Source organism: Sus scrofa, chromosome 15 (genome assembly GCF_054392235.1).
Source record: "Sus scrofa isolate SSC_HxYL_T2T_F1_AM1 chromosome 15, Sscrofa_HxYL_maternal_Yorkshire_Landrace_v2.0, whole genome shotgun sequence".
In the NCBI taxonomy this organism is placed as follows: domain Eukaryota; kingdom Metazoa; phylum Chordata; class Mammalia; order Artiodactyla; family Suidae; genus Sus; species Sus scrofa.
In genome coordinates, this window is record NC_139397.1 from 21,463,407 (window position 1) to 21,478,680 (window position 15,274).

Here is a 15,274-nt window from a genome sequence, read left to right on the forward strand (position 1 = left end):
CCAGGCAGGGGCGGAGGGCAACCCACCGGCGCTCTCACCCTCACAGGGACAGCTCACATGCCACCATCTAAATATCCACATTAATGGAAACTTGAAAGATTGCTTTTTTACCCTAAATCAAATACTTGCACATCGGGACTCCCAATGCCTTGTTGAGGCTGCCTCCTGCCACTTGAACAATTACTGAGCCCAGAGTAATCAGATGATTAGGTGTTTTTAATGGAAATACTTGTCTGTCTCTTTTTTTTTTTTTTAAGTCAGATCCTAAGTAACCTCACATTAATATACATAATAAAGACAAGTAATTTGTTAGCCTTTCAATAGGATCCTTTGACCTGAGGTTTTTGTCAGTGAGTGTGTGTCTGGGCTGGAAGCTCCAGTGGCTACCTGGGTTCCTGAGGTAGAGTATTGTCTGGAATCACTCCATGCAAGGGACAGCTTTTTCCTAGAAATGGAAGAGGAAAGGCTGAAAAGCAAACTTCTAGAGAAAGCTGGAATTGACTTTTTTTTAAATAAAAAAGTGGGAAGAGAAAGAAAAAAGGACATTAATAATAGAAATAAATCTCAGAAGAGGAAGTTGATAAGTCATATATTTATAGAGATAGAAATATTAAAAGAAATGCACAACATAAGGTGGAGAATGTGCCTGACCTCTGTTGGAAGTCTTTAGTTTTCTTTTTTTATTATTAATTTTACACTGATGATCTTGAATGCTCCTCTACAGGTAATTTATCTGTAATGGGATGGGTGAGAAGATTCTCAGTGTAATAAATACTCAAGGTGGGAAAGAAGTGAGTCTGTAACCAATAGTGAAAATGTACTTTCTTGTAGGCTAAAGTCAGAACTAGCTGTGGTCATGCTGGGTGGCTACTGCTCCCCCCCTTAAAAAAAATAAACATACAAAATACAAAGACATGCACCTCTGGGAGTGTGGATGTGGCAACTCTTGTGGTGGCTTTTCCCTCCTCTGAGTGCAATTGCCAGTGAGTCTTGCATTCAAAGTCTTGCTTTAGGCACACATTTCAAAGCACAGTTCAAAGCAGTTTATCTTAATATAAGTAAAAGTCTAGTGTTGGATCAGGGTGTTATTTGTTTCAGATTTCATCAGACTGAAAACAGGGGGCTGTAACATATTAACAATATTAAAGCAGAAAATTTTGGCATGAGGCTGCTCTTCAGTCCTCTTGACACCTCCACCTTTACCTTTGCAAGAAAGCCCAAAGGCAGTGGGACTGAAAGTTTATTTGTGCTCTGAGGTTCTCAAGCACTTTCACTCTTAAAACAACAACAACAACAACAACAACAAAAAAACCTCACAGTTCTTTAAGAAACTGAGCCTGAACCACTGGAGGCTAAGAGATTTCTTCCTTTTCCTATAAATGCCTGTGCTCAGCATCCTCAAATTTGGCTGTCTTTATTTACTTCTATATTAGTTCCAATTATGTGCAGTGTAAACCAGCTTTTTGATTAACAAAACAGCAGAGCATTGGTTAAGAACACTTAAACTTCAAAAAAAATTCCCCTGGGAAGTGGGCTCTGAATTGGTTAATAATGTGCAGTACTTGCTAAATTGCTGACTTCCAGATGTGGAAAATATCTTTCTTGTTTAGGACCTATGTAACCTGATTGGATTACGACAGAAGCGTCACGTTGGAAGCTTTTGAGTGATTATTTAATTAACCATACAGTAGAAAGCTGTATTCTCCAGGAAATCCCTTCCATATTTACATAACCAATCCCTTCAGAGCAAAGGTGGAGTCTTTTCTTTTTAATTTTACTTTAATTGCAATATCAAAAAATGTATACTCCAAAACTTAGACCCCATGCCGTTTAATATCATGCTCATCCTTCCCTGCTAAGTTCCTCTATGGCCTTTCTCCTATTCCTCCTGCCTCCCTACACACACACACACACACACACACACACACACACACTCCCTCACTTTGTAGTGAGGTCTCCGTGAGATGTAGAGAGACTCAGAGATCGAGGCAACTCAGCCCGCTATGTTAATTCACTTAGAGACCCTTTTTAAAAATGCCAAACCACTTTTTAGTATTGGGATCCAATCCAGAAATTCATCACACACACACACCCCCAACACACACCCTAAAATGCAGTTCACATGCAACATTTTTTTTTTCTGGCTCTGGCATCTAAAAAGACAAAAAAATAAGAGAAAGGGCAAAAAATTTAGTTCCAGAAGCTGTGCTGAGAAATCCACACAACTTAATGTGCATCTCAAATCTGGTCATTAGAGATATCTGTATAAGAAGAAGCGATCTGGATTGAAGAACCGGGATCTTTCCCTTTAACTTTCGCCCCTTAAGAGTTCTCCAGTTCTGTGAATGGTGTGCACCGTTTTCCGCCCTGTACTCTGTAGGATTTAGTGATGAGGAGATGAGGATAATGATGCCAAAGGCTTTACGGGGGGGGGGGGGGCGTGGAGAAGGGAGGGAGGGAGGCGAGAGGGAGGGAGAGAGGAAGGGAGGGAGGTGGAATTTCATTTCTTCCACTAAAGCGTTTGCGGAGACTTCAAGGTATAATCTATCCCAGATCCTTTCCCAGAGAGAAACTTGGCGATCACGTTTTCACATGATGCTCACGCTCAGGGCGCTTCAATTATCCCTCCCCACAAAGATAGGTGGCGCGTGTTTCAGGGTCTCTCTCTCTCCTACAGAAAAGAAAAAGAAAAAAATGTCATTAGAAGAGGCGTAACACGTCAGTCCGTCCCCAGGTTTGTGTTTCCTGGAGTGGCCGAAAGAGATCAGTTCTAACCTGCTCCGCAGGAATAACGGTCCTGCCTCCCGACACTCTTGGCGAGGTTTTGTACAGTTTGCTCCGGGAGCTGTTTCTTCGCTTCCACCTTTTTCTTCCCCACACTTCGCGGCTTCTTCATGCTTTTTCTTCTCACCATTTCTGGCCAAAACTACAAACAAGACTTCGCAGGTAGGTTTTTTTCCCCCTTTTCTCTCTTTTTATTCCTTTTTGGCATGGTCATCCCCCACCCTCCTTTCATGATTTTCTCCTTTTAAGTGAGGATGGGAGTCTGAAGTGCGAAGGAGTGTCTGTGGGTAGGAATTTCAGGTGGGTTTAGCTCCTTTACGGCAAGCTTTTCCCAAGAGTGACTTCTTGGATTTCTCTCTCACTCCCTCTCTCTCTCCTTCCTTTTCTCTTTTTTCCTCCTCCAAATAATTTGCCCTGTACCTGTCCATTCAGGTAACCAAAGGTGCCTTTTGCTACCCAGCCTAGGAAAAGTTTTATTGAGAACTATGTGGTTGGAATAAAAACTCTTCAGGGGGAGAGGTTCTGCTCTATTGTCATGTCTAATTCCAATTCATTGTATTCAGCAATTAAAACTTGGCAAATACCTGTTAATAATTACAAAACTTGATGGATACAAACCTACCAAATTCGGGAGCAAGTCTTTCTCTTAGATATGGCAGTCCAACCTTTTCTACCGAAGAAGGCTGTTTTCTAAGCAGAAAGTTGCTTGTTTTTGTCTGCTTAGCGAGTTTCATTTCTTTATTTCATTCTTTGTGTGTGTGTGTATGTGAAGTAACACCTCACTTCTGTGATGATAAATAAAGAAGTGAAAGTCCTCATGGAACTTGAGTCGTTTACCAAAGTAGTGGGGGGGGGGTCACTACAGTTGGGAAGAAAACTGTCAGGATATTAGAGTTTTAAATTAGGGATAACTTTTGAAATTGTATTTCAAATGGCAAAGTAATATAGACATGGATTTCACAGGAGACACATACATACAAATATTCCATGCCATACTTTGGCACTGAAAAGTCAAGAGAGATAGCAGGAGTTCCCAGGAACAGTGGTGAGCCCCGCTAACATGAATGTGTTTATCTCCCACTTACTTATATATTTTACATGCTCCCCCTATAATGATGAAGGCAAGATTACTAACTCCAGAGTTAGAAATAACAGGCAAAGATAAAGTTTACAGCACAAATGCCCTGTCTCTCCCTCACACACAAATGCTCATAAAACTAGCAGCTTACTTTATTAAACATATATTTATATGCAATCGTGTGTAAGTCTCAGCATGAATACAGACAGGCCAGCTGTTTCATCCCAGATACTTGTGTGACCATTTCTTTATTTCAGGAATTTTTCCCAACAATTTCAAATCCATAGGAGAGCCAAGAAATGAGAAAATGTGTTAAAAGTCTCCCACTATGCCTAGGTTAAATTCAAGGTGCTTTCTAAATCATCCACTTCCCCTTCTTTCTGCCCACCGCCCCCCCAACCTCCACCCCTGTCAGCAAATGTGTGGAAACTGATACTCACTTTCCAGGTTTTCCGCAAAGCCTTTAGCACAGGAGACAATAGGTGCGGGACGTGGGGACTGAGTGTGCTCGGCAGAGAAAGGGTTAATGGCCCTTGTGTTACAGTTTGCATCTGTTACATCTTTTATAGCCCCCTGTTTAAACTAATCCTCGAGGCACAGCATCTTCCCAACCTCCACCGAGTTTCGGGATTCTCCTCCTCTCCAGCCTGCCTCTGAGGTTCCCCTTCTCCAAGTTTTGACAGTTTCAGCTGAAAAAAATGCAGCGCCTCTCTCGATTTTTAGGTACAAAAGTTTCGAAGCCAGAAAGGATACAATCGTTTAGTAGAGCTTAAAAGTATTGCCGTCGCGGTTGGACTTTCTCTTTCCTTTCTTGAGGGGAAAAAACAATTTTCTACTGGAACTATTTAAGGGAACCAGTGTGGGGGAGCATGTGTGTGAGTGAGGTGGGGGGAAATACTTAAGTAAATATTGTCAAAGTGGCGAAGGTTGGGGGGAAGGGACAGTGTCCAAAGAAGCTTATAATTATATTTTTTATTGCGGCGTGAAACGGGAAATTTTAATTTGGGGGCGGAGGTGAGGGGGGAGGAAGAGACAGTGCCTCGATAAACTCCGAAAGGGGAGGGGAGGGGGCGCGGGACGAGTGGGCTTCCTATAATTACTATTATCAATTTGCCCAAGTGTGCTTCATCCGGGGGTTGTTTCGCGTTGTTTGTTTGTTTGTTTGTTTGCTTCCTCTGGGGAATGGGGTGGGGGGGGATGAGACAAGATGAGGGCTAAAGAAAGCCTCGCCTCACCCCAAGTTCCGAGCCAGGCTGAGGACTTTTCGGAGGAAAGGGTCCGCCTAGCCCTGAGTCAAGCAGCCTTACTGTACCGCCGTGTGCATTCCCTCATACGGTCAGGAGTTATGACTCATTTTGAAGATGTAATTCTTGTCTCTCTGATCCCCTCGCGGGTGCAACACACCAAACAGTAACAAACACAAAGCGCCTCGGGGCCAAGGCTGGGGGTGGGGGGCGGGGAGGGGGCCGCCGAAGTTTCGCTTTGGCGTTGGGGGGCGCGGATGGGTGCTCGCCGGGGCCCTGGCCCGGCTCCCCTGGGCGGCCCGCGCGCGTTTCAATGGGCGCGGGCGATGCCCACATTGTCGCTGTGTTTGGTTGCTAGATCGAGCCTGCGTGCTGCCGAAGCAGGGCGCCGAGTCCATGCGAACTGCCATCTGATCCGCTCTTATCAATGAAGCAGCCGATCATGGCGGATGGCCCCCGGTGCAAGAGGCGCAAACAAGCCAATCCCAGGAGGAAAAACGGTAAGAAGCGGCCCAAACCAAACTTTTCCGGGCCACTCCGCGGCTCCAGACCGGGGGAGAAGGAGGGGGAACGGGAAAAGGAACCGAGGCGGCGGCGGCGGCGGCGCCCAGGGCTCGCAGGCGAGCCTCCCTCCGCGGCCGGCCCTGGAGCCCGGCGCGCGCGGCGACTGGACAGGGGGGAGTTGGGGAAGTGCCCGGCAAAGTGAGCGTCAGGCGCCGGGGGCTCCGAGAGCTGGGGTCCGGCCGGGGCCCCGCGCCCCCACCCCCGCCGCCCCCTGCGCCCCCGCCTCCGCCCTCCCTCAGCCTCCGCCTCCCGCTCCACTAGCGCCCGGCCCGCCGGCTCCCCGGCTGGGCTTAGGGAGCGTCCGGCGAAGGCAGGGCGGGGGCCCCGGCGCCGGGTCGTACTGGATCCCGGGGCGGGGGCGGGGGTGGCAGAGGGACTGCGAGGGCAGGAGAGGAGGCCTGGGGCTGTGCCTTCGCAAGGCTTAAAGTTTCTTGCCGGAGTCGCCCGGCCGCCTCTGCATACGCCAAGTAACGGTCCGCAGGCAACGGGGCCCGGCCGGGCGCGCCCGGACCCTGGTGTGGGAGGGACTCCGTCGGCCCCGCGCGGGGTCCGGCGAGATCGGTGCGGGCTCGGGGGCGGGTGGTTCCTCTCCAACAGGCTCTGGTCCCACGCCGGGGGCTGGCGGAATCGGAGAGCTCAGGGAGACTTTTCCGGGCAGTTTCAACATGGTCAGGAGGAGCCCGTTATCCAAGCTGAGTCAAGGAGGAAGGAGATGGGGGCGCGAGGGGGACACGTAGAGCAGAGGTGGGAGATCAGAGGGTTGACAGTTTAGCAGAAACATCTCGGGAAGGGTCAGAGAAGGGAGCGAGTGAGAGAGGAAGCGAGAGGAAGGGAGAGAGAGAGAAAGACCTCCTAGGTATTACCCCAAACAAAATCGTGGGAATAAAAGAGAAAAGTGATTGGCAAGAGCGCAGAAGGCGCCTGGGGGAGGGGAGAGAGCTGGGGACCAGACAGGGTGCCGGGGGGGTGGGGGAGCTGACGGAGGATACTGAGTTTAAAAAGAAAAACCAACCCCCCAAAACAAACAAGCGAACTAGCGCCAGCTCAGACTGGGAAAGGAAACTTCTCGCTCCCCTCGCTCTCAGCCTGATCACCCGGCGCGGGGCCGCGTTGACGCTCCCAAGCCGGACCCGGGGACGCGGCGCCGGCCTGGCCTCGGGCCTCCCGCAAGCCCAGCCCGCGCCTCGCGGGACCGCCGGGGCCCACTTGGAGCAACTTTTCTCTAGAGAAGACCATTGTGCGCACCCCGGGCCTGCCCCTGAGCTGCGCGGCAAGGGGAGGGGGTGGCTGGGGGCGCGGTGAGAGGTGCTGGAGGGAGAAAAACACAAAGACGAGGGAATTTTGATTAGAGACAAATGATGCTTCTCTCTGTCTCTCTGTCTCTGTCTCTCTCTAGGTTTCGCGTGCGCGCGCGCGCGCATGTGTGTGTGTGTGTGTGTGTGTGTGTGTGTGTGTGTGTCTTTTGCTTGTTGTGGTGGAGGTGTCGAGCCATATGGGGGAGTGATAGAGGAATTTTAGTCAGAAACTGTTCGTTATGTTATCCTGCCTTTTCCCTTTGTGCTGCCTTTGATCTATTTGCTTGGCTTAGTATTACAAAAAAACAAGTACAATAATATATTCCGAGCTGCTTCTCCAGGATCCAGTTCAGGCTGCTTCTTTTTAAGTCTCTCTCTCCCTCTCTCTCTCTCTCTCATCCTCTCTCTTAATTTAATTTTTTCTTCACCCTAGTGTCTGGCATTATTTAAGGTGGTCCTTACACTGGAGACCTCCCCTTCCCCATCTCTGGGTAATTTAGTAGACACTAAAATTACACCTAATGTCCCGCTCTCCTCTGTTGTGTTTCCTCTGTTCCTTTTATTAAATGTTGGTTATTGATTTTCTAAAATCAATGTCTGTTGTGGGGCTTTTTCCCCCCTCTCACAAGTATCTAAAGCACATTGCTGATCAACTGGATAACAAAAGCTTTGTGTCAAGGAGGCTTTTTTTTTTTTATGTTAAACAGTTTTTTTTTTTTTTTTTTTTGAGAGAGAGAGAGAGGGAGAGAAAAGAGAATAAGATTTAAAGCAAGGTTCTCAGAAGTGTCCTTTTGCACCAGAGACCATTTAGAATGTTTGTTTCTTCTTGTCTGCCTCCTCCAGCCCCCTTCAGGATTTTGCCACTGTTGACTACCCTGTCCCCGGTAGTGAGGTCAGGCCAGAGCCCAGGCTGGGGAAGCAGAGAGCTCCAGGTTTCCTGGGAGCCCTGTGAGTGGGAGCTGGCAGAAAAAGAGAGGCCTGCTGGGGGCTTCACAGGTGGAGCAGAGTGCCAGGGAGGTGCTCAGCCATGGACACTGCTTGGTTCTTAGAACTGAACACTGTTTCCCCTTCACTCAGCCACTAACTTAGGAGAAGGCTCAACACTCCAAAGTGGAAAGTTGAAGGGTACATTTTAAAGGCATTTAGCCTAGACCCTACAACTTAACAGCAATAATTATTTCCCAATAATTTGTGGGAGGACATGCTGTGAATTGGTTACTTGTCAGTGTTTCGCTTTGGGTTTAATCTGACTGAGCAATGTCCTGGTTTTGAGAAGCAGGTAGAAGAGGGTTTTTTTCACCCTTCTTCATTTTCTTTCTCATCAAGCACGTATCCAATGCCTTTCCCTTTGGGAATTGCTAGGATTTATCTGAACTGAGTGGATTTTTCTTCTTTCCTGGATTCATGGAAAAGATGTCACTTTTGAGCTTGTGTCTTTGCCGATAACACTAAATATGATGATGCTTATCAAAATCATACAGAAATTCCTGGAAAGGAATAATGCAATACTAATCATAGAAGTAGAAGCTGCATGGAGGGGGGGGGGGAGGAGGGGAAGGAGGGGGAAGATGGTCATCCAGGAAACTAGAATGGCACTGTATATAATTTTAATGAAGTCAACAGTGTGTGTATGTATGTACAGATAGATAGATAGACAGACAGACAGACTAAGGTGACAAGAAGATAAAATGTATAAAGCAGTATGTGTGCATTTGGAATGCTGGCCAAGAACATGGGTTAGAAGACGATGCTGTATACGATTATTAAAAAGCAAAGGAGAAGGAGGCAGCTCGAGGAAAACAAATGTACAAAGAGAGAAACAAGAATCTAAAGACTCTCAGGCTAGCAAGATGCCTGGCAAAGACAGTGCCAGGGCCAAGTAAACCCGTAGCAAACAGTCCCCTTTTCCCCACATGGAAAGGACAAAATCTCTTCTCAGAAAATACGATGTGCAGGAGGAAAGGAGAGAGGGGTGAGGGAGAAGGAGGCAAAAAGCAAGTTGCCCGAAGACAAGAATGTGTGTCGGTTTCAAGAAAGTTCAGTCAGATGATCTTCAGTCGCCTGACTCACTTTGTAGTACTTTCACTGAAGCTGGAGAGGAGGGGGAAAACCCAGCCCCCCTTTTCATTCCCCTGGTTATACCCTACTATCTCCACATAGCCTTCCAGGCAGAAATGAGCACTTGGGAGCAGGAGATGCCCAGCTGCTGCCTGCCCCTGGCAAAGCCCCGTTGTAACTTGCAAAGTTTGTTGCTTTAGTCCCTGATTCGGGCGCTAGGCTCCCAGGGATGCTCGGCCACCCTCCTGCCTCCTGCGGAGCCTGGGAAGACTGGCCTGCCTCCCCAGCCCACAGTCTTCCAACATCAGCCTCTGAAAAAAATCACACAGACACATGCACATTTTTCACCAAAATCAAACCATAGAAACTGCTTCTTTCAGAAAAGAGAATGAAGTTGTCTTTTCAATGAAAACTGAGTTAGGAGTGGTGGGAAGAGGGACATGGCAAAAAGAGAGAAAAGTTAAATTTGATTTCAAAGTTTCAGCTAAAGGGTTAGGCATTGTATGGTGGAGTGGGAGAGATTTTTACAAACACCTTTGGTCTCTGATTTTTCAGTAGGAAAGAAAAGGGATAAAGTTGGGTATTTTCAGGGCTTTGGATCCTAGAGGAGAAACAATCAGATGAGCAGAAATGATTATCCCTGTTTAAGATAAGCCCTCACTCCCTTAACCACTTCCTGAGAGGGAGTGGAAATGCTGGTGGTGATGCTTGGAGGCAGTGGAGGACAGAGAAGTTGTTCCGGTTTCAGAGATGCTTAAATGAAAAAGGAAAGAAGTGCAAGCAAGCCCCTTCTTGAGGATGTGGTTCTTGGCTCTGCTCTCAGAGAGGTGAAGTTGGGATGGGGCAGCTGTGAGTCAGAGCCCCTCAGTGCACTCTGAGGCAGGGAAGTTTCCTTCGCATTGTAGTCAGTTCAGACTTGGTGATCTTTGCTTATGAGTGTGGAACCCTTTTGCAAGTAGCTTTCTTGTAAAGTTGATGAGACTGTTTTGTTGACTCTCAGAACACTCAGAGGCAGTTTGTTTGTCAGGTACCAGTTCTGAGGGCACCCCAAAGATATCCATCTCCATCCTTTTCTGTCTGTGAAGAGCTTCTGCAAGTTTTGTCATGCTGCACACACACAAAGCTAGGGGCTGTGTATCTAGACTGATCTATTTGTTTTATTTCGGTTTGGAAAAACTAAGTAAACTGGGGTAGAAACATGCCTTCCTTCGTAGCAGAGTCACCAGCCTGCTGGCATCCATAGCATGACTCTCCACCAGGCGTAGGGGTGGGCCAAGGATCTTAAACTTTACATTATTTCTCTATCACCACATAAAGATAAATTCACGTCTTTAAGCATTTATTTCCAAATACGAAAAAAGCCAAGATTAACGTTCCCCACTAAATTGCTATGTCATATGTTTCAGATGCTTCCTTTCTTGCTTGCTTAATTTACTCAAAGAAAATTCCAAGAGGTTATCAAAGGCACTAATGCCATATTAAGAGTCTTTCCTGGGAAAAAAATGTGTGTCTACCCTGAAGGTAGGAAAGGAGGGTATTTCCAGCTCTCTAAGCAATGCCGCATTTATTCCAAGATGTGGGAGATTCTTTTCCTTACAACAGTTTTTGTTATCTGCATTCTTCCAAGGCTTTTAAGGTGCATTTTCTTCTGTGTGAAAGAGAACTCTTTGTCCTTTTCCTCTCCAGCACCGTGGCTTCCCAAGGTAGACACTATTTTGTGCCTGTCACAGAGAGAGGGAGTGCAGGTTTGCAATGCTCACAGACAATTGATTGTCTGCCCTAATGTGTTTCATTTACATGTTTATAACGTCAATGGTGCTGGGGTGTCCACTGTACCATTCATTCCCGCATTCCCACAAGGGGGCAATTGTCTGAATGGCCAAGTCAGACACCTTTTTGATTGCTCTTTGGTTGTCTTTTTAGAGCAGAGAGATAAAGGGGGAAAATCTGTGATGCAGAAACACTAGTTGAAAATATACAGAATTAAATGTCACCACAAAAGCAGATGTTAACATAAGCCCAAATATGCTTTTTAGCCAAGATGTGAAGGTTGAAAAAATAATTCAAAGCAGAGGGAAGGATGATTTAAAACCAATAAATATAGCCCTCTTCCCCTCCTCGCTATTTCTTTTTTTTTTTTCTTTAGCAATCAGAAGATGAAATGTGATTTTTCCTTTTCATTTTTAAGCCTTGAAACATCTAGGCACCTCCTCGTTATTTGTATGTTTGCTGTGATTTGTGAATTTTGTATATATTTACATAGCTCTGTTTATGCCAACAACATCAGCTTACCACTTGGAAAAATCTATTGAATGACTATTTGGGCTGTGGGGAGTGTAAACTTTTAAAAAGTAAGATCCAAGTATTTCTTCATCAAGCCTTTTTGAAAAGGCAAGCACTAATAATCAGTAGACTCTGCGGAAGTCTTTGCCTTAATAGCCACATGCCAAATACTTTTATCTTGGGTGACAGTCATGTCAGAGTGAGACCTCTCAGGAAAAGTGTAACTCCTAGTTACAAAGTAAATAAAGAATTTCGTTTTAAGGTGTTCTGTACTGTTCTCATACTGTGGGGTGTGTGTGTGTGTGTGTGTGTGTGTGTGTGTGTGTGTGCGCGCGTGCGCGCGCGTGTGCACGAGCGCGTATATATCGTGTTTCCTCTGAGGGAGGTGAGAGGAAAAACCATCCACGCGTGTGTGTGTTGGCTTTTCTCTCCACGCAGTTCTCCCCTACATATTATGCATATATGTAGCAAACATGAATACACCTGCTTTAAAAGAGAGAGAGAGAGAAAGAGGTATTTCACAGTTCAAATGGTGCCTGGCTGGTTCATTTGGGTAATACAGTTATTAGAAGTTGGTCTGATGGCGCGTGTGGTCCATCAGGAGAGAAAATACTCCTAACTCTTGTGGCATCTGGTGGGAGGTAAACGGGAGTGGGGGGAGGACTTTTGTAATTTTGAAGGAAATTAGGGAGAAAAAAAAATCGCCAGTCTGTGAAAAGATTTTTGCCTCTCCGGGAAGACACACACAGTAGCTGCACCGTTAGCTGAACCTCTGACACGGCGGTCTTTTGAATGCCTTAGGTATGATTTCACTTTCGCTCACATCAATGCTGACCTGAATGCCTTTCATATCTGATCCGCTGTGTCTCTCCCAGTAAACATCCCCTGAGGGGAGAACAAAGAAAGGAGCTCTTCTTCTTCTTAATCACAATTCAGCCCTTTCACCGCCGGCAGGCTCCATTTGCATTCTGCCACAGAAAGCCAAGATGAAAAGAAAGAGGGAGAGAGAGAAGGAGAGAGAGAGGCAGAGGGTAGTAGCTGAGTAAAATAACTTAGGTGTTTGTGGCTGTTTGTTGGGCTTTCCCTAGTTACCAGCCTTATATAGTTGACGCTCAACCAGGCCCTGTCCCTCCTGACAGGCATATAGTGTTACAAGATGGCATGTCTGTACTATTCATGGCCACCCGCTCAACACTTGAGGTAAAAAGTGTCAGGGCAGGATCAAATTCTCCCCCAGAAGCCTGTGAGATGTGGGTCAGGTGTGCGGACCTTCCCCTCTGGAGTGCTGCCTAGTATTTGGCTCTTGTTGTTTCCCCTCAGACCAGGGAGGTGCGGGCCCTGGAGGGAAGGGGCTGGGCTGGGGGCTGGGCGGGAAGGGCTCAGAAGGGGAGAAGGACACATCTCCAGAGGGCCTGGTCTGGTTTCAGGGATGGGTGTCTGGCCCAGAGGAAAAGGGAGAAGTGCTTACACCCAGCCTGAACGCACTGATAGATCTTCAGGAAAACTGGAAAAGACTTTCCCAATTTTTCCCCCCTGACTTTTTATGATAATTCATATTTTCAAATGAAAGGGGAAAAAAGCCAAAAAAGAAACTCTCAAATGAGCCAAAAAGGAAAAAAAAAAATTCTCTGAAAAGAATTTTAGGGGGAAAAGTTGTTCTATTTTAAAAAGCTTTGAGGGCTGTAAAGTGCCACGTTTTTCACACCTTCTTCATACTTTTTTTTCAGATTTTTTTAGTATGTTTAACATTTGTGAGATGACAGCCTTTTTGTATCTCAAACTGGATGCTTCAAGATTTGTAGGGAGGGGTTGGTGGTATTCACGTTCTCTTGAGAAAGTTTATGCCTAAAGGGCTCCTTCTTACTGGGAACTGTTTAAACCCTTGCAGGCGGACCTGTCAGGTTTTACTGTGTTATTTGCCTCCATTTTCAACATGCAAAAGTAACATGCAGTTAATGGTATTGGAATGAGACCACAGCAAGAGCAGAAACCTCTCGTGACAACTTTTCAGCTACATTATCTTGCTCCTAAACTGTCTTGTCTTTTTTTTTTTTTTTTCTTTCTGAAACCACTTTTAAGATACCAACAGTTTTTCTTCAACAATTAGATTAAGCATATAATGTGGGTGCGCGGGCGCAGGCGCGTACACGCAACTTTGGAAGTGCAGTCGTTTTAAACAGCAGAGCGAATAATTGGAACCGGGTTGCGGGGGGGGGGGGCTTTTGCGATAGTCATTGCTACAGGTTTCACTTATAAGAGCAAAACCAGCAAAGATATTAGAAGTTGTACACGAGCATGTGACACAGATTCCTGATTCCCCCCACCCCTTTTTTTCCCAGAAGATTTACAGAATTTACAAAAAGAGATTATCCGTACACCTTCCACCCCTCCTATCCACCCCCATGACCCAAGCAATGAAGGATTTAGGCAGATTTACTTCAGTAAACACCTTTGGACACTTGGGGGAAAAGTGGGAGTCTGTTTGCAAAAGGAGGCTTTTGTTAAGTGAGGTACGGGGATAATGCTTTACCAGGCAGCTGTGATATTAACCTACCCAGCAATGCAGGAACACTTTTAACTCTTTGAGTGCCTGGCTCTTTGCACTCAGCAGATAAAATCCTGGTTCTCCAAAGACACTCAGAATTCTGGCTCTAGCAATTTATTATTCAGACAAGTCTTGTAGACATGAAAACTGTTCAAGCTTTTAAAACAATGTGGTTTAATTAGATGAGGTGGACTTACATTGCTTATAAGCCCTCCAAATGGTGGTTTATAATTGGCAAGGAAAAAAAAAAAGAGAGAAAGAAAGAAAGGAATCAAGGCAGCACATTAAAAATTCCAGGAAATATCTTTAGAAAAGCTATTTTCATTTCCAGCTTTTAAAATATTAGACTACGATAGTTAGAGGGAATGAAGCAGCTGGGGCCTCTCTCTTCACTATAAAAGACACCAGAAGTTTGTAATGAAGAAAGGGGTTTCAGCTGGAAAAGCTGTAAGAGGCCAGCTCGGACGGTGACATTATCACAGGCCTCGCATCTTTTCAAGAGGGAAGTGTTGCCTATCTTTAGGAGCTTGGGAGGTCATGTGAACCTCGAGAGTCAGGGCCTCAGGCAGCCTCTTACCAACTTGAGACTTTTCAGAGCAAGCAGAGAGGCATTTCTAAGAGGAAGGAGTTAATGGTTATTTTTTGCTGGGCACAAGAATAACTTTTCAGGTGTTGCATTTGGGCTTAAATAAGATTGCCTTATTTAGTTTCGAAAAAGAGTGTAGGTGTCAACGTTCGAGCAGCCACAAATGTGTGAGAAAGTAAAGGGTATGAGACATGACAGAATTAAAGGTGTTTGCTATGTTGTTACACCGTGTGTCAGGCTGCAAGCTCCCTTTGTCACAGCCTCCTGGTGATTTGACAGCGCAGATCTACTTCCCTTCTAGGTGATACAGCATTTTTTAACTGGAGTTATAAATATGGTACCCCCTTCGCGTTGCACCCAGCCTCCCAGATCCATGAATCCCGTCTGAAAGCATCTTGCCCTGAGACACAATGAACAAATGCTGTATACAGGGGGCTGTGTGCTTGGGGGCCGGGCATCGCCAGCATCACAGTAGCTGGCATTGACTGTTGTTTGGCAGGAAGGTCCTCTGCCAAATCATTCAATAATTAAGTTTTATGTTATTTGTATGAACGACCAAGCATGCAGTATTCCTTTTCAAATCAAAGGGAGGCTTAAAATTACTTTTTGAACACTTTCAGACCATGGTCAGGTCACAGTTTGGGGGCTGAATTAAAATGATCTCATTCATGATCTAATTGAGGTTGGCAAAACCTTAGCAGTAGCAGGAGTACATAAATATAAATCAAAGACCAAAATTTAGCAAATCATATCATTTGCTAGAAATCTGCTCATGAATTATTCTCCGATTGCCAACCCAGAAGTTAAACTTTGTCTCCCCTCAGCAACAGTAACTGC

General features: G+C 45.9%; 2 protein-coding genes across 14 annotated transcripts in view; one reads left to right on the forward strand and one right to left on the reverse strand.

Moving 5' to 3' along the window:
- Positions 1-573: 573 nt before the first annotated feature.
- Positions 574-4,505, reverse strand: LOC110257199 (uncharacterized). 2 transcript variants are annotated; one of them, XM_021076510.2, is made up of 3 exons: positions 4,303-4,505; positions 2,776-2,926; positions 574-2,671 (listed from the first exon to the last, which is right to left on the reverse strand). In XM_021076510.2, exons 1-3 carry the CDS (start codon positions 4,411-4,413, stop codon positions 2,616-2,618), a joined length of 318 nt encoding a protein of 105 aa, XP_020932169.1. In that variant the 5' UTR covers positions 4,414-4,505; the 3' UTR covers positions 574-2,615. The 2 variants fall into 2 exon arrangements, with proteins under 2 accessions (XP_020932169.1, XP_084855014.1); XM_084998888.1 differs by lacking the exon at positions 4,303-4,505 and adding an exon at positions 3,407-3,627 and having other exon boundaries at positions 1,224-2,671.
- ZEB2 (zinc finger E-box binding homeobox 2) overlaps positions 2,733-15,274 on the forward strand; it is a 128,783-nt gene continuing 116,241 nt past the window's right edge. For 6 of the 12 annotated variants that reach the window (XM_084998883.1, XM_084998879.1, XM_084998880.1 and 3 more), the window contains exons 1-2: positions 2,733-2,946; positions 5,465-5,606. Coding sequence is in view for 6 of the 12 variants with exons in the window: in XM_021076506.2 (XP_020932165.1) it covers positions 5,534-5,606 (73 nt within the window). In the remaining 6 variants the exon portion in view is untranslated. Of the gene's footprint in view, positions 2,947-4,441; positions 4,586-5,107; positions 5,226-5,464; positions 5,607-15,274 lie in introns of those variants that run through there. The other 6 variants (XM_084998881.1, XM_084998882.1, XM_021076507.2 and 3 more) reach the window with 2 other exon arrangements.